Source organism: Salvelinus fontinalis, chromosome 13 (genome assembly GCF_029448725.1).
Source record: "Salvelinus fontinalis isolate EN_2023a chromosome 13, ASM2944872v1, whole genome shotgun sequence".
NCBI classification, from domain to species: Eukaryota; Metazoa; Chordata; class Actinopteri; order Salmoniformes; family Salmonidae; genus Salvelinus; species Salvelinus fontinalis.
Window position 1 is genome coordinate 7,754,243 of NC_074677.1, and position 17,702 is coordinate 7,771,944.

Sequence of the window (17,702 nt, forward strand, 5' to 3'; positions counted from 1 at the left end):
GAGAGGTAGCTCAGGACAGAGAGGTAGCTCAGGACAGAGAGGTAGCTCAGGACAGAGGGGCAACTCCGGACTAGTGGCAGCTCCGGACTGAGTGGCAGCTCCGGACTGAGTGGCAGCTCCGGACTGAGTGGCAGCTCCGGACTGAGTGGCAGCTCCGGACTGAGTGGCAGCTCATGACTGTAGGGCAGCTCATGACTGTAGGGCAGCTCATGACTGTAGGGCAGCTCATGACTGTAGGGCAGCTCATGACTGTAGGGCAGCTCATGACTGTAGGGCAGCTCATGACTGGCTGATGGCTCTGGACGCTCATGGCTGGCTGACGGCTCCGGCAGATCCTGTCTGGTTGGCGGCTCTGGCAGATCCTGTCTGTTTGGCGGCTCTGGCAGATCCTGTCTGGTTGGCGGCTCTGGCAGATCCTGTCTGGTTGGTGGCCCTGGCAGATCCTGACTGCCGAATGGCTCTAGCGGCTCCTGACTGACGAACGGCTCTGACGGCTCGGAACAGACGGGCGGCTCGGGACAGACGGATGGCTCAGACGGCGCTGGGGAGACGGATGGCTCAGATGGCGCTGGGGAGACGGATGGCTCAGATGGCGCTGGGGAGACGGATGGCTCAGATGGCGCTGGGGAGACGGATGGCTCAGATGGCGCTGGGGAGACGGATGGCTCCGATGGCGCTTGGCAGACGGCCAGCTCAGATGGCGTTGGGCAGACGGACAGTTCAGACGGCGTTGGGCAGACGGGCAGTTCAGGCGCCGCTGGGCAGACGGGCAGTTCAGGCGCCGCTGGGCAGACGGCAGACTCTGGCCGGCTGAGACGCACTATAGGCCTGATGCGTGGTGCCGGAACTGGAGGTACCGGGCTGAGGGCACGCACCTCAGGGCGAGTGCGGGGAGCAGGAACAGGGCACACTGGACTCTCGAGGCGCACTATAGGCCTGGTGCGTGGTACCGGAACTGGAGGTACCGGGCTGAGGGCACGCACCTCAGGGCGAGTGCGGGGAGAAGGAACAGTGCGTACAGGGCTCTGGAGACGCACAGGAGGCTTGGTGCGTGGTGCCGGAACTGGAGGTACTGGGCTGAAGACACGCACCATAGGGCTAGTGCGTGGAGGAGGAACAGGGCTCTGGAGACGCACAGGAAGCCTGGTGCGTGGTGTAGGCACTGATGGTACTGGGCTGGGGCGGGAAGGTGGCACCGGATATACCGGACCGTGCAGGCGTACTGGCTCCCTTGAGCACTGAGCCTGCCCAACCTTACCTGGTTGAATGCTCCCCATAGCCCGTCCAGTGCGGGGAGGTGGAATAACCCGCACTGGGCTGTGTAGGCGAACCGGGGACACCATGCGTAAGGCTGGTGCCATGTACACCGGCCCGAGGAGACGTACTGGAGGCCAGATATGTAGAGCCGGCTTCATGGCACTTGGCTCAATGCTCAATCTAGCTCGCCCAGTGCGGGGAGGTGGAATAACCCGCACCGGGCTATGCACACGTACAGGAGACACCGTGCGTTCTTCCGCATAACACGGTGTCTGCCCGTACTCCCGCTCTCCACGGTAATCACACACCTCAGGGCGAGTACCGTGTATGCTACGCCAAACCAGCATCTCTCTCTCTTCGCTCTCCCCCAATATCACCAACAACTCATCAAATGTCTCATAATCTCCCATCCTTTCACTTTCCTCCAATCTGTCCAATAACTCCTCCACATTCTCCGACTCGTACCTCAATTTAGCCCACTGCTCCTTCTGGTAAGCACGGGGAACTGGCTCAAATCTCCCACTTGACCCAGCCATACTCCCCGTGTGTCCCCCCCCAAGAAATTTTTGGGGGAGCCTCTCGGGCTTCCAGCCACTCTGCCTTGCTAGCTCCCGCTGCTGCTGCTGCTGCCGCCGTTGCCTGTTGCCACACTGCTTGGTCCGGGTTTGGTGGGTGTTTCTGTAACGGCTTTCTTCCTGGGGTGAAGGAGAGGACCAAAGTGCAGTGCGGCTAGTGTTCAACATGTTTAATAAAAGATCAAGTGAACACTACAAACAACTTACAAAATAACAAACCGTGAAAACCGAGACAGTCCTATCTGGTGCAGAACAAACACAGAGACAGGAAACAAACACCCACAAAATCCCAACACAAAACAAGCCTCCTATATATGATTCTCAATCAGGGACAACGATTACCATCTGCCTCTGATTGAGAACCATATTAGGCTGGACATAGAAACAGACAAACTAGACACACAACATAGAATTCCCACCCAGCTCACGTCCTGACCAATACTAAACAAGCAAAACACATAATAACTCTGGTCAGGACGTTACAGGTCCGCGACTGGGCTGGTTTTCTTTTTGTAGTCTGCGATTGACTGTAGACCCTGCCACATACCACTCGTGTCTGAGCCGTTGATTTGCGACTCTACTTTGTCTCTATACTTACGCTTAGCTTGTTTGATTGCCTTGCGGAGGAAATAGCTACACTGTTTGTATTCGGCCATGTTTCCGGTCGCCTTGCCCTCATTAAAAGCAGTGGTTCGGCTTTCAGTTTCACTCGAATGCTGCCATCAATCCACGGTTTCTGTTTTGGGAAGGTTTTAATAGTCGGGGACACTGTAAAGTCCATTAAGAATAAGAGCACCTCCTCCCAGCTGCCCAATGCACTGAGGCTAGGAAACACTGTCACCATCGATAAATCTACAATAATCGCTAATTTCAACAAGCATTTTTCTACGGCTGGCCATGCTTTCCACCTGGCTACCCCTACCCCGGCCAACAGCTCAGCACCCCCTGCAGCAACTTGCCATTTATTAAATTGGTGAAATTATTTCATTGAGCTTTTATGTTTTACTCTTTATTCATTTAGCTACTTACATTTTCTATTGTTGCATTACAGAGAGGTGAACCTGCAAGAAGGGGAAGGGCATCCAGAAAATGGGGGGGAAAAGATGGCCAGTTTTGTGGTTATATTGTACAGTGAACAAAACATTAAATACATAGGGCTTTCAATTGTGTCCTCAAATGTTATGGAATCTAAACATCTCACATTAGCTGGTAGAATAATTCTATCCTCCTGCTTATAAGCAAAAATTAAAGCAGGAAGCACCAGTGACTACATCAATAAAAAAAAGTGGTTTGCTAGCACAGACTGGAACATGTTCCGGGATTCCTCCGATGGCATTGAGGAGTACACCACATCAGTCATTGGCTTCATCAATAAGTGCATCGATGACGTCGTCCCCACAGTGACCGTACGTACATACCCCAACCAGAAGCCATGGATTACAGGCAGCATCCGCACTGAGCTAGAGCTACCGCTTTCAAGGAGCAGGACTCTAAACCGGAAGCTTATAAGAAATTCCGCTATGCCCACCGACGAACCATCAAACAGGCAAAGTGTCAATACAGGACTAAGATTGAATCGTACTACACCAGCTCTGATGCTCGCGGGTTGGCAGGGCTTGCGAACCATTACAGACTACAAAGGGAAGCACAGCCGAGAGCTGCCCATTGACACAAGCCTACCAGATGAGCTAAACTACTTCTATGCTGGCTTCGAGGCAAATAACACTGAAACATGCATGAGAGCACCAGCTGTTCCGGAAGACTGTGTGATCTCGCTCTCCGCAGCCGATGTGAGAAAGACCTTTAAACAGGTCAACATTCGCAGGGCCAGACGGATTACCAGGACGTGTACTGCGAGCATGCGCTGACCAACTGGCAAGTGTCTTCACTGACATTTTCAACCTCTCCCTGTCCGAGTTTGTAATACTAACATGTTTTAAGCAGACCACTGTAGTGCCCAAGAACACTAAGGTAACCTACCTAAATGACTACCGACCTGTAGCACTCACGTCTGTAGCCATGAAGTGCTTTGGAAGGCTGGTCATGGCCCACCATCAACAACATAATCCCAGAAACCATAGACCCACTCCAATTTGCATACTGCCCCAACAGATCCACAGATGATGCAATCTCTATTGCACTCTGCACTGCCCTTTCCCACCTGGACAAAAGGGAACACCTATGTGAGAATGTTATTCATTGACTAAAGCTCAGCATTCAACACCATAGTGACCTCAAAGCTCATCACTAAACTAAGGACCCTGGGACTAAACACCTCCCTCTGCAACTGGATCCTGGACTTCCTGACGGGCCGCCCCCAGGTGGTAAGGGTAGGTAACAACACATCCGCCACGCTGATCCTCAACACAGGGACCCCTCAGGGGTGCGTGGCACGATAAAACCTATTCCCCCTCAGGAGACTGAAAAGATTGGGTATGGGTCCTCAGATCCTCAAACGGTTCTACAGCTGCACCACCGAGAGCATCCTGACTGGTTGCATCACTGCCTGGTATGGAAACTGCTCGGCCTCCGACCACAAGGCACTACAGAGGGTAGTGCGAATAGCCCAGTACATCCCTAGGGCCAAGCTTCCTGCCATCCAGGACCTCTATACTAGGCGGTGTCAGAGGAAGGCCCTAAAAATTGTCAAGGACTCCAGCCACCCTAGTCATGGACTCTCTGCTACCGCACGGCAGGCGATACCAGAGTGCCAAGTCTTGGTCCAAAAGGCTTCTAAACAGCTTCTACCCCCAAGCAATAAGACTCCTGAACATCTAATCAAAATGCTACCCAGACTATTTGCATTGCCCCCGCCTTATACACCGCTGCTTCTCTCTGTTGTTATCATCTATGCATACTCACTTTAATAACTCTACCTATATGTACATATTACCTCAACTAACCGGTGCACATTGACTCTGTATTGGTACCCCCCTGTATATAGTCTCGCTATTGTTATTTTACTGCTGCTCTTTAATTACTTGTTACTTTTATCTCTTATTCTTATCTGTATTTTTTTTAAACTGCATTGTTGGTTAGGGGCTCGTAAGTAAGCATTTCACTGTAAGGTCTACTACAACTGTTGTATTCAGTGCATAAGACTAATAAAATTTGGCAGCACACAAGTAATCATCAATTCGGGGTGCAGCTGTAAATTACAGAATATACAGTACATTGCAAAATATGTTAATTCCAATAGCTCCAAATGTCAATGACTTAACCTCAAACCAACTATAAATTGTATAAATGCAAATACATGTATTGAAAGCATTAATGAGAACTAAAAGGTGTGCAACATGAAAACAACTAGCCCTGGCGATAGGTTGCACACCAGCCAGCTGAAGCTAATTGGTGAACTAATTTGGCTAACTCTTCCCCCCTGCGAACACACACACACACACGAGACACCCACATGGAACCACACCCCGAAACGAACTCATGGTTGAATTCAGTGATGGCTGCTAGCATTTCTTAATGAACCAAATCTAAAACGAGGCCAAATCAGGAAATCTAGCTGGTGACATGTTTTATCTCTTCCTTGCTACCTTTCAGAGCCAAGGAGGAGGACGGATGAGAACAGCAGGCCAGTGGAGCACTTAGAACAGCAGCAGCTACGGGCAAATGGTAGAAAAGAGGAGGAGAAAGGAGGATTTAGGTGCCCTAGACACAGGCCCAAAACAAGTTAAGCTACCTCAGTATCCCCTTGGCCATTCTGGATTGCAAAACTAAAGAGACCCACCAGACACAAAGATGGCAACAGAAAACTAGATGATGGTGGGAGGCACAAAACACAGAGACTGCAACACATCAGAAGGATTTGATGGAGAGTCAACAGAAGAACGTAACAGGCCATAACAGAAGAGGATAGACAAAGAGACCCACAGTAGCTACTGTAATTGAGTACTGGCAGTGTCTGCTGTGGCAGGGGGAAGGTGCAAGTTCACTGAAATAAATTCATGCATTTAGCTGTTGAAATTCAAAGAAAATTGGCAGGGGAGAAGGCCCACGGACCCCTTCTATTAGCTTTGGGCTAAGCACCAATGTCACAATGTCTTCAAATCCTAGAAACGCCCCATGATGTTAGCGTGGTTTGTAGTTGCATAAATTATGATCTTCTATTTAGACGATAATGTTTGGTTTCATTCCTCCATTGTTTACAAACAACAAGAACGTAAACCATATATAGCTTCCAAATATGTTTCAAACTATCTTGTGAATATCATGGACTGTCAGTTCTTCTAGAATTTGATGGTTACCAGCCTCATCAAGAAACTAAGCTGTATGCCAAAACAAGAGGTTGCCGTTTTGCTGAAGAACGAATCCAGAGTGTAGAGAAACTTCTGTATTTTCTACTCACAATTGTAATATACAGTTGAAGTCTGAAGTTTACATACACCTTAGCCAAATACATTTAAACTCAGTTTTTCACAATTCCTGACATTTAATCCTAGTAAAAATCCCCTGTCAGTTAGCATCACCACTTTATTTTAAGAATGTGAAATGTCAGAATAATAGTAGAGAGAATGATATATTTCAGCTTTTATTTCTTTCATCACATTCCCAGTGGGTCAGAAGTTTACATACACTCAATTAGTATTTGGTAGCATTGCCTTTAAATTGGTTAACTTGGGTCAAACGTTTTGGGTAGCCTTCCACAATCTTCCCACAATAAGTTGGGTGAATTTTGGCCCATTCCTCCTGACAGAGCTGGTCAGGTTTGTAGGCCTCCTTGCTCACACACGCTTTTTCAGTTCTGCCCACACATTTTCTATAGGATTGAGGTTAGGGCTTTGTGATGGCCACTCCAATACCTTGACTTTGTTGTCCTTAAGCCATTTTGCCACAACTTTGGAAGTATGCTTGGTGTCAGTGTCCATTTGGAAGACCCATTTGCGACCAAGCTTTAACTTCCTGACTGATGTCTTGAGATGTTGCTTCAATATATCCACATACTTTTCCTGCCTCATGATGCCATCTATTTCGTGAAGTATCCCAGTCCCTCCTGCAACAAAGCACCCCCACAACATGATGCTGCCACCCCCGTGCTTCACGGTTGGGATGGTGTTCTTCGGCTTGCAAGCCTCCCCCTTTTTCCTCCAAACATAATGATGGTCATTGTGGCCAAACAGTTCTATTTTTGTTTAATCAGACCAGAGGACATTTCTCCAAAAAGTACGATGTGCAGTTGCAAACCGTAGTCTGGCTTTTTCATGCGGTTTTGGAGCAGTAGCTTCTTCCTTGCTGAGCGGCCTTTCAGGTTATGTCGATATAGGACTCGTTTTACCGTGGATATAGATACTTTTGTACCTGTTTCCTCCAGCATCTTCACAAGGTCCTTTGCTGTTGTTCTGGGATTGATTTCCACTTTTCGCACCAAAGTAAGTTCATCTCTAGGAGACAGAACGCGTCTCCATCCTGAGCGGTATGACGACTGCGTGGTCCCATGGTGTTTATACTTGTGTACTATTGTTTGTACAGATGAAAGTGGTACCTTCAGGCGTTTGGAAATTGCTCCCAAGGATGAACCAGACTTGTGGAGGTCAACATTTTTTTTTCTGAGGTCTTGGCTGATTTCTTTTGATTTTCCCATGGTGTCAGGCAAAGAGGCACTGAGTTTGAAGGTAGGCCTTAAAACTTCTTAAGGACATCCAGTGAAATTGCAGAGCGCCAAATTCAAATTACAGAAATAGTAATAATTAACATTCATAAAAGATACAAGTGTTATACATCAATTTAAAGATGAAGTTCTTGTTAATCCAGCCGCTGTGTCAGATTTCAAAAAGGCTTTACGGCGAAAGCATACCATGCGATTATCTGAGGACAGCGCCCCGCTTACAAAAGCATACAAACATTTTCAAGCCAAGTAACGAAAGTCAGAAATAGCGATAAATTTAATCACTTAACTTTGTCGATCTTCATCTGGTTGCACCTACAAGAGTCCCTGTTACACAATAAATGCTATTTTTGTTTGATAAAGTTCCTCTTTATATCCAAAAAACTCAATTTTGTTGGCGCGCTTTGTTCAGTAATCCACTGGCTCAAAGGCGGTCACAACAGGCAGACGAATATCCTAATAGTACCGGTAAAGTTTGTCAAAACATGTCAAACGATGTTTATAATTAATCCTCAGTTTGTCTACTGTCTAAATAATTGATAATATTTCAACCGGACAATAGCGTTTTCAATAGAAAGGAAAAACAACGAACGGCGAGCAATCGGTCATGTGCGTAAACCAGCTCTTGTTCATTCTACAGTCCACTCAGAAAATGATCTGATTCTTCCTAATTTTTCAGAATACAAGCCTGAAACAATGTCTAAAGACTTGACATCTAGTGGAAGCCATAGGAACTGCAATCTGAGTCCTAACCTATTAGATACTGTATAGGCGTTCAATAGACAATAGACTACACACATCAAAATATCCCACTTCCTGGATGGATTTTCCTCAGGTTTTCGCCTGCCATATCAGTTCTGTTGTACTCACAGACATTATTTTAACAGTTTTGGAAACTTTTGAGTGTTTTCTATCCAAATCTATCAATTATATGCATATCCTAGCTTTACTTTGGGCACCTCAGTCATCCTAACGTCCGAATACTGCCCCCTATCCCTAAAAGTTAAAATACATCCACATGTACACCTACAATTGCCTCAAATGATGTCAATTAGACAATCAGAAACTTCTAAAGCCATGACATCATTTTCTAGAACTTTCCAAGCTGTTAAAAGGCACAGTCAACTTAGTGTATGTAAACTTCTGACCCACTGGAATTGTGATACAGTGAGTTATAATTGAAATTATCTGTTTGTAAACAATTGTTGGAAAAATGACTTGTGTCATGCACAAAGTAGATGTCCTAACCAACTTGCCAAAACTATAGTTTGTTAACAAGAAATGTGTGGAGTGGTTGAAAAATGAGTTTAAATGACTCCAACCTAAGTGTTTGTAAACTTCCGACCTCAACTGTATCTCCTATTTTAATGTTTGGAACATTACTTAGGTAAACTCTTAAGGTGGATTGTTTTAATTAAGACTGCATTATGTCCACTAGAAAACCATCAACATGTAAAGTGTCTTTGTTTTGTTTGTGCTGTTCAAGGTTTTTTTCCCAAAGAAATAAGAGCACCAATCGTTAGGGTTCCAGAGACCTCTTCCTGTTCAGAAAGAACAACAAGACTAGCGGACAAAAATGTGAGTGACTCAAATGTTTGCATAACATACTGTATCAGTGATTTATACACACGCTGCATTGCCTGGGCAATGAGAAAAAAAACTATGATTTTATGTTGAGGGCCAAATGATCTGTTGAAATGTTCTAATATTGGGGCTGCTGAAATAACCCCAGTACTGATATGTTTTCAGAACACTGAGTCATGTCTGACTCGGAGACCATCGAGCTAGCCGCTCTGGGCCGACCCTTCCAGCTGGGGATGCTGTATGACTGTCGTAGAGATGTCCTCATCCCAGGTACAGGAAACTATTCCTCTTTGGTTTGGAGGTAATCAGTATGCATCATCTTAAATTCATTGACAGTGTTTCCACCATGGAGTTGGATAGAGGGCACACTGTTTTAGCAGGGGGAACACCATTGAGGGCTTTCACCATTTTAAAGTAGTTACTATGGATTTAGGAAGAATCAGCAGGGAGGGGTCAGCTAATGAATTGCACTCCCGAGCAAATGTTCCATAACTGCAGATGTCAGTAAATCACCAACCTTGGCTTTATACCTGTTCAGACTATACACACTCCACACAGTAGGTGGTGGTATGCACCTTTACAGTTTATTTACAAACTGCTAATACACTCATAGTTGAAGAAGACATTGGGGCCATACTTGTGAACATAAGCCACCATTTACATTTAAACAGTTTCTCCAGCTCAAAATGCGTCTCAACTAATTAAAATTGTTGATTTACTTGCACATGACAGAATGCTAAATTGTAGCTGGTCCCATCAGATAACATGGCATAAGTTAGCGCTATGCTAACATTACCAAGTGGCAGGGATTTATAATCTGTCTGATCCATCTTGAGGACCCAGATTGAATTATGTAATCCTTCCTTAACCGAAAGGAAGTATCTCCCAGTTGACTACTTCAAATGGTGAAAGTCCTGAATGGAGCTGCCCATGCTAAAACAGGCTTTTGGGCACTTAAGTCCTCTATGATGCTGTCACAGAATCAGCCATTGCAGAGAGAAGATGAGCTTTCTGGTGCATCTCTATGGTCACTACAGAGTAAGAAACGCTAGAGGACGCACTTGGTACAAAAGAGTGATGGCATGCAAGTTGTTCATATAGTAGTAATGCTGTCATAGAAGTGATCAATGGAAAAGATGGCACTCTTTTTAATGATTGTATGTGGCACCATTTGTCCCTGTAGGGAAACGTTCTAGATATAAGTCTTTCTGGTTCCAAATAGCACCTTTTATTTGGAACAAAGGTTCTATTGACCTGAAAGAAGCTCCAGATAGAACCCATTTCCAGACTGGTTCAAATGGTGCTACAGAGAGCAGTCTTTACTTCTGAGTGTAGGAGGTGTAGGTTTTCTAACTATGCGTGTCATGTCACCTAGAATATTTACTTTGAATTAAATATTTACCTTCAATTAGTTATTTGAATTAAACCATGTTTACATATAGAAATATTTACACATGTATAAATTTCACAATAATCGTTCTTTGGTCATTCTCTTTAAACTGCAGGTATCACTCTCTGGGATTCTGAGATGCTGCAGAAACACATCAATGTCCGTCCACAACCGAACACCGACTTCAAAATCATTGCTTCAGACTCAAGTGAAGCCAAGTCAGAAGCTTTGAATGTGTCTGCATCTCTTGAGGCCAGTTTTCTTGGTGGCTTAGTCAGTGTGAAGGGTTCTGCTGAATTCCTACATGACAAAAAGACCTCAAAGCGTCAGTCTAGGGTTTCCCTGCAGTACCGTGCCACCACTCGCTTTGAGCAGCTGACCATGAACCACCTGGGGGCAGGAAATGTGAAATACTGTAATGTCTTACAAGAGGGCTCTGCAACCCATGTGGTGACTGCCCTGCTCTACGGAGCCCAGGCCTTCTTCGTTTTTGACCAAGAGGTTTCCTCAGGAGAAAACCACCAGGACATCCAGGGAAACCTGCAGGTCACAATAAAAAAGATCCCTCAAATGTCAATAGAAGGGCAGGCAAATTTGAAGATGAGTGAGGAAGAGCAGAGGGAGGCCAATAAATTCAACTGCACCTTCCATGGTGATTTTGCACTAGAAAACAACCCTGTCACATTTGAAGATGCCATCAAGGTGTATGCTGGCCTGCCAAGTCGACTAGGGGAGAACGGAGAACATGCTGTGCCCATGACCGCCTGGCTCTATCCTCTCAAGAACCTGGACTCTGCAGCTGCCCAGCTAGTCAGGCAGATCAGTGTTAGCCTGGTGCGTCGCGCACAGCGACTCTTGGACGGACTGGATAATACTGATGTACAATGCCAGGACATGATGAAGGAAGACATGGCTATCAAGTTCCCTGAACTCAAAGCCAAGCTCAACAAGTTCAGGGACTTGTGCTCAGAGTACAAGCTGGTGTTCCAGAAAGGTCTCTGCAAGGTGCTTCCCAACATAAGAGGAGGAGGAATGGAGGAGGAAGAGCTGATAAAAATGCTCAACAGCAAAGAAAGTTCTCCATTCCAGAATGACCTCATGATCACGTACCTGGACGACAGAGAGAGAGAGATGAATGATATAATGAAAGAGGTACAAATTGTGTACTCAAGCAGTGAATTGGATAGAATAGTGCTTGATAAAGCTAATGATTATGTAGTGTGTTTTTCATTATCCTATTTGAAGGAGAAAGAAGACTATGAGTTAGTCTTGGAGAACTACTTGCTGGAAGAATCTAAAAGTGATTTTTCACTGATACCTTACAACCCCAACGCAGCCGGGAAGACTGCAGCAGAAAAGTGGTTTCGCTCAGGGGAGGTAATGACCCTAACCAGGCAAACCATAAATCTGTTCCTAGACTTCAAAGAGTCAAACGAAGGCAGAGAAAATCTTGCATTCTGCATTGCATCAATTCCAAACAAACACCTCACTGCGTCCTCCATCCATGTCTATGAAAGAGGGACACTTTTGAATCCACAGTTTGAGCTGCCATCAAAGCCTGGTGTTCCCACCATCAAGAGTCTGGAGCATGACTGTGTCCACTTGCAGGTCAACCCTCCCAACCTTGGTTTTACCTCTGTGGAGTCGTACCAGGTTTTGTACCAGGCTGAGCAGGCTGACTCTGAGTGGACCGAGGTCAAATCGGATTCTACAACTAACCAGGTCACCATCAGTCGTTTGGACCCTTACAAAAAGTACCGCTTTAGCTGCAAGGCGGTGTGTAGACCTGGTGTGAGCCTCTCCAGTGACTGGACAGAATACTTCAGGACCCGCCCATGTAGCCCCCCTGGACCACCCACAGAGAAGAGGATAGAATCAGGTAGTGTCTGTGTGAACTGGGACATTCCTACCATGGTGGGAGATGATGTTGAAGTCATTGGTTATGTGGTTGAATACAGAAAGAGTGTAAAGGCTATAGACAATCAGATGTGGCACACCATCAAAACCACTACTAGAGAGAGTACACTGGAAGGACTAGAGGCTGACACTGCATACAGCATCAGAGTCTCTGCTAACTGTGGCGAAGCAGGGAATAGTCTACGTCTACCCAGTCCTGAGACTGTGCTGACTACCCTTAGGGTCTCTGATTCCCAACCCGAAGACAAGCAAATCAACAGGAGCAAAAAGTGAGGAATTTCTAAAAAAATCCCAGAAGGTGGAAAAGGGCAACCCCTCAATCCACTGGCTGAATCTAGAACAGAAGTTGGGTGGAAATGAACATTTTGACCACTACACATTTGGGAGGAAAGTTGAGCAAGTGAATAACAAGGTGATATTGCTTCTGGGGGCCACAGGTGCAGGAAAAACAACTCTGGTCAATGTCATGATAAACTACATTCTCGGGGTAAAGTGGGAAGACTATTACCGCTTTAAGCTCATCCATGAGGTGACTAATAGGTCACAGGCTGAGTGCCAGACTGTGGTTGTGACATCATACGAGCTCTACAACCAGCCAGGCTTTCAGATTCCTTATTCTCTGACCATCATTGACACACCAGGGTTCAGAGACACCAGAGGAATGGCTCATGATAAATTGCTCATCCAGATGTTGAAGGATTTCTTGTGTCACCCTTTAGGGATTGATTACATTGATGCAGTCTGCTTTGTAGTACAGGCATCACTTGTTCGTCTCAGTCCTTCCCAGAGATACATCTTTGGTTCCATCCTGTCCATCTTTGGAAAGGATGTTGCTGAAAACATCCTGATGCTTGTGACATTTGTTGATGGGAAGAACATACCGGTGCTAGAGGCCATCAAAGCTGTAAATCTGCCCTGTAAGAAAGACAAGAAGGGGCTACCAATCCATTTCAAATTCAACAGTTCATTTCTGTTCTCAAAGGAGACGGAGAGCAGCTCTGAAGAGGATGATACTGATGATGATCATAAGGCCCAGTGTCCAGAGCAATGGAGGTCAACTTCCAAGGAGATTAAGAAATTTTTCCAAGCACTAGAAAGCATTGAGAGTAAAGATCTGACCCTGACAAAGAAAGTTCTGGAAGAACGTGAGCTTCTGGAGAAGATCATGACATGCCTGACCCCTTGGATCACTGCAGGTCTGTCAAAGCTAAGTGAGATCAAAAGCCTCAAACAGTGTCTGGAGAACGAGGACGAGAACATGAAACAGAACATGGATTTTGAGACTAAGGTAACTGTGCTACAGTTGAAGAGAAGCAAATTATCCCAAGACTTTGTGACAAACTGCAAGGTATGCAATTTTACATGTCACATCTGGAGTTTCCTTCCAAATGAGGATGACATCAAAAGTTGTGCCGTGATGGATGATGATGGTAACTGCACCATATGTCCAGGAAAATGCTCTTCCAGTGACCACGACAGGGAAAAAGTCTTGTTGACATATGACACAAAGAATGAGAAAAAGACTGTTCAAGGAATGAAGGACAACTTCATGAAGGCGTGGGGCAAGTCTATGGAAACCAAGGAGATGCTGGAGAAGCTTGAGGATGAGTTTCATAGGATCAAGGACGCACTGATGAATTTGATCAAGAAGTCTTCTGACTGTCTCAAGAGACTTAATGATGTTGCACTGAAGCCAAGCTCTCTCTCCACTATGGAGTACATTGAGATAATCATTCGCACAGAGGAGGACGAACGCAAGCCAGGCTTCGAGGATCGGATCGTAGAGTTGAAAAAAATGAAGAAAGAGTCTACAATTCTAGGTAAGATTGCAAAAGGAGAAGATGTACTCCCAAATGAGCGAGAATTCCTGAAGGATAAAGAGGATAGACGGCAGGGGGTTCCAAAATAAATAAGTCATGGAATGTTGTCCTGCTAACATTATCTGGAAACCAAAATTGGGTCTCCATTAGAACATTAAGCTTCCCAATGTTGTAGGAGCGTTTGCTGGATAGATCCAACAGATGTCGGGCTGATTTGGATTTGTTTTAAAACTCTTAGCCTTGTGTAAAGCCTTATGTTCATTTGTCCACCTCAGGGTAACTGAACAAAAATTAGGGCTTAGATTAAACCAGAACAGCATAGAAAATCATTGTTTTTGTTCGGGCAATGTCAGAGATGTAACTGCCTCAAATCGCTGAGTGGCTGTTCTTGTGGTCATTGTCACAAAGCCACACCCATCCTACCCATGTTAGAAGTTCAGAAGGAGAAAGTGTAGACTATATAGAAATAATGACACATTGAAAATCATTAAATGAAAGAATAAGGATTGATCTCATCCTAATGGAGGTGTACTGTGTATTACAACACACATTCCTATGTTCAACCTTGTCAAACGGATGCATGAGATTTCTACTAATGTGACTCAGTGCATCGAATGGTAATGTCCGCTATAGGTATAACGCCGGGAAACACAGTAACACCTCTGTCATCTGCTAAGGGTCTTTCTATAAGATAGAGTACCAGTGAAGATTTCCTGCGGTGGACAACTTACAGAAACAGCTGTTGATAACTAGTAATTGATATAAGGAACATTCAATAAAATTTACAAGTTAATTTAACAAACTCTGTTTAACCCTTTCTCATGGTTGGTGTCTTGACAAATTTGTCCAAAATCATGAGACAAACACTACATTTCTTACCTTGCATTCATGGCAGTGTTTGTTGTTCTATCATATATGAAGCATTTATCAGTTAAATGAGACATTGAACTTGAACCCGGTAAGAATCCTGGATCTTGCTCGGACAGTTCTTTGTATGGTGATTTTGGAAATGCACTGTAACTAGGCTTATGTAACATTTAGTGTTTCCTTATGTTACGGTGTGAATATAGTTTTCATGGGAACACAAATCCAAAATGGACAGTACCAGTCAAAAGTTTGGACACACCTACTCAATCCAGGTTTTTTCTTTATTTTTACTATCTTCTACATTGTATAATAGTGAAGACATCAAACAATGAGATCACATATGGAATCATGTAGTAACCAAAAAAGTGTTAAATCAAAATATATTTTAGATTCTTCTAAGTGATACAGCACTCGATGCAACAACAGCCAAAGTGCAGGGAAAATATTGTTTGCGAGGAATGTCCAGAATGTTTTGTTGTCTCCTTCGTTAACCCGATGAAGACCATTGTGCCGTGGTCCATATTAGATCTAACATCCCTAGCAGATAATTGATGTTGATCATCTGTCTGCTTGATTTACAGCAGGGTCACGTTAGATTGGACAGAGAACGAGTCAAGGTAATGAGTTAAAGTTTTATTGGACAGAGTCGACTGGGCGCAATTGTGTAGAATAGACTATAGCGTATGGAAGCATGGCCTTAACTACATATTAGGACACCGAGGTCCATGTACTTTTTGGCCAATTGATACTTCTTATTACGCGACAAGATAAAAAATAGTAAAGGCTCGTTCCTCGTTTATTTGATTTGAATCTGAAATCAAACAATTCATAAACATTTCTTTTGTTTAAAGGGAACATTAAATAATAATTATTGTGTTTTTGTAATTATTGGTTCTACTTCAGCCCGTGATTAAGAAATCATCGGCCCAGGGTTTAATAATAAATGATGCATACTGACTCACCTAATGATGGAGATGAAGCCATAGGCTACCCACAGTGATGAAGCCATAGGCTACCCACAGTGATGAAGCCATAGGCTACCCATGGTGATGGCCAATGTGCTTGCTGTGGCAATAGTCCATCTCAAGATGAGCGACTTTGAAAAACAGTGCTGCTGTGAGCTAGAAATTAGGAGTTGAGATTTTTTATTTATTTTTTAGCATTGATTCTACATACAGATTAGTCTTCTCTTTTCAGCAGTAGACATTCTCTTTCCAAACTACATTTTTCCCAGGATTGTATTTTGAAAGCTGCAAAAGGCAACCAGCCATAGAAATGTACTGAACAAAAATATAAACACAACATGAAACAATTTCAGACTTTACTGAGTTACAAATCATGTAAGGAAATCAGTCAATTGAAATAAATAAAATAGGCTCTAATCTATGGATTACACATGACTGGAATACAGATGTGCACCTTCTAACCAAGAGAAACGGGTGTGGATCAGAGAACCAGTCCTGTGCTGTCTTATGCAGCACGGCACATCTTCTTCCCATAGAGTGGATCAGAGAACCAGTCCTGTGCTGTGTTATGCAGCACGGCACATCTTCGTCCCATAGAGTGGATCAAGCTGTTGATTGTGGCCTGTGGAACGTTATTCCACTCCTTTTCAAAGTCTGTGCGGAATTGCTGGAATTTGGCCGGAAACTGGAACATGTCGATCCAGAGCATCCCAAACATGCTCATTGTCTGATATGTCTGGTGAGAATGCAGGCTATGGAAGAACTGGAACATTATCATCTTCCAGGAATTGTGTCCAGATCCTTGCTACATGGGGCTGTGCATTATCATGCTGAAACATGAGGTGATGGCGTCGGATGAATGGCATGACAATGGGCCTCACGATTTCGTCACGGTATCTCTGTGCATTCAAATTGCCATCAATAAAATGCAATTGTGTTCGTGGTCCGTTGCTTATGCCTGCCCATACCATAAACCCACCACCACCATGTGGCGCTCTGTTCACAATGTTGACATCAGCAAACCGCTCGCTCACACTACGCCATCCTCGCTGTTTTCCACCTGCCCGGTACAATGGAAACTGGGATTAATCTGTGAAGAGCATACTTCTCTAGCGTGCCAGTGACCATTGAAGGTGAGCATTTTCCCCCCGAAGTCGGTTACAACGCCGAACTACCGTCAGGCTAAGACCCTGGTGAGGATGATGAGCACGCTGATGAGCTTCCCTGAGATGGTTTCTGAAAGTGAAAGTGCAGAAATGATTTGTTTGTGCACAGCCTCAGTTTCATCAGCTGCATGCCAATTGCACGCTCCCTCAACTGGAGACATCTGTGGTTTGTGTTGTGACAAAATTGCACATCTTAGATTGGCCTTTTTATTGTCCCCAGCACAAGGTGCACCTGTGTAATGATCATACTGTTTAATCAGCTTCTTGATATGCCACACCTGTCACGGGGAAATGGTTTAGCATGGCAAAGGTGAAATGCTCACTATCAGGGATGTAAACAAATCAGCTTTTTGTGCGAAAGGAAAATTGATGGGATATTTTATTTCAGCTCATAAAACATGGGACCAAGACTGTATATTTTTATTCAGTGTACAATCCATAGATGCCCGTTCCAATTCAGGTCAGGACTGGCATCCATTGCTAGTGTACCCTTGAGTTTAACAGTCAAATTGCCAGGGTTAGAGATTCCAAAACCATTCTATGGATT

The 17,702-nt window shown here is 44.7% G+C and overlaps 1 protein-coding gene across 1 annotated transcript; it reads left to right on the forward strand.

Annotated features, from left to right (window-relative positions):
- The first annotated feature begins 9,176 nt into the window (after nucleotides 1-9,176).
- LOC129869110 (uncharacterized) lies at nucleotides 9,177-14,336 on the forward strand. Its single transcript, XM_055943616.1, has 5 exons — nucleotides 9,177-9,300; nucleotides 10,536-11,572; nucleotides 11,666-11,797; nucleotides 11,960-12,299; nucleotides 12,559-14,336. The coding sequence occupies exons 1-5, from the start codon at nucleotides 9,207-9,209 to the stop codon at nucleotides 14,244-14,246; spliced, it is 3,291 nt and encodes a 1,096-aa protein (XP_055799591.1). The 5' UTR covers nucleotides 9,177-9,206; the 3' UTR covers nucleotides 14,247-14,336.
- The last annotated feature ends 3,366 nt before the right edge of the window (nucleotides 14,337-17,702 follow it).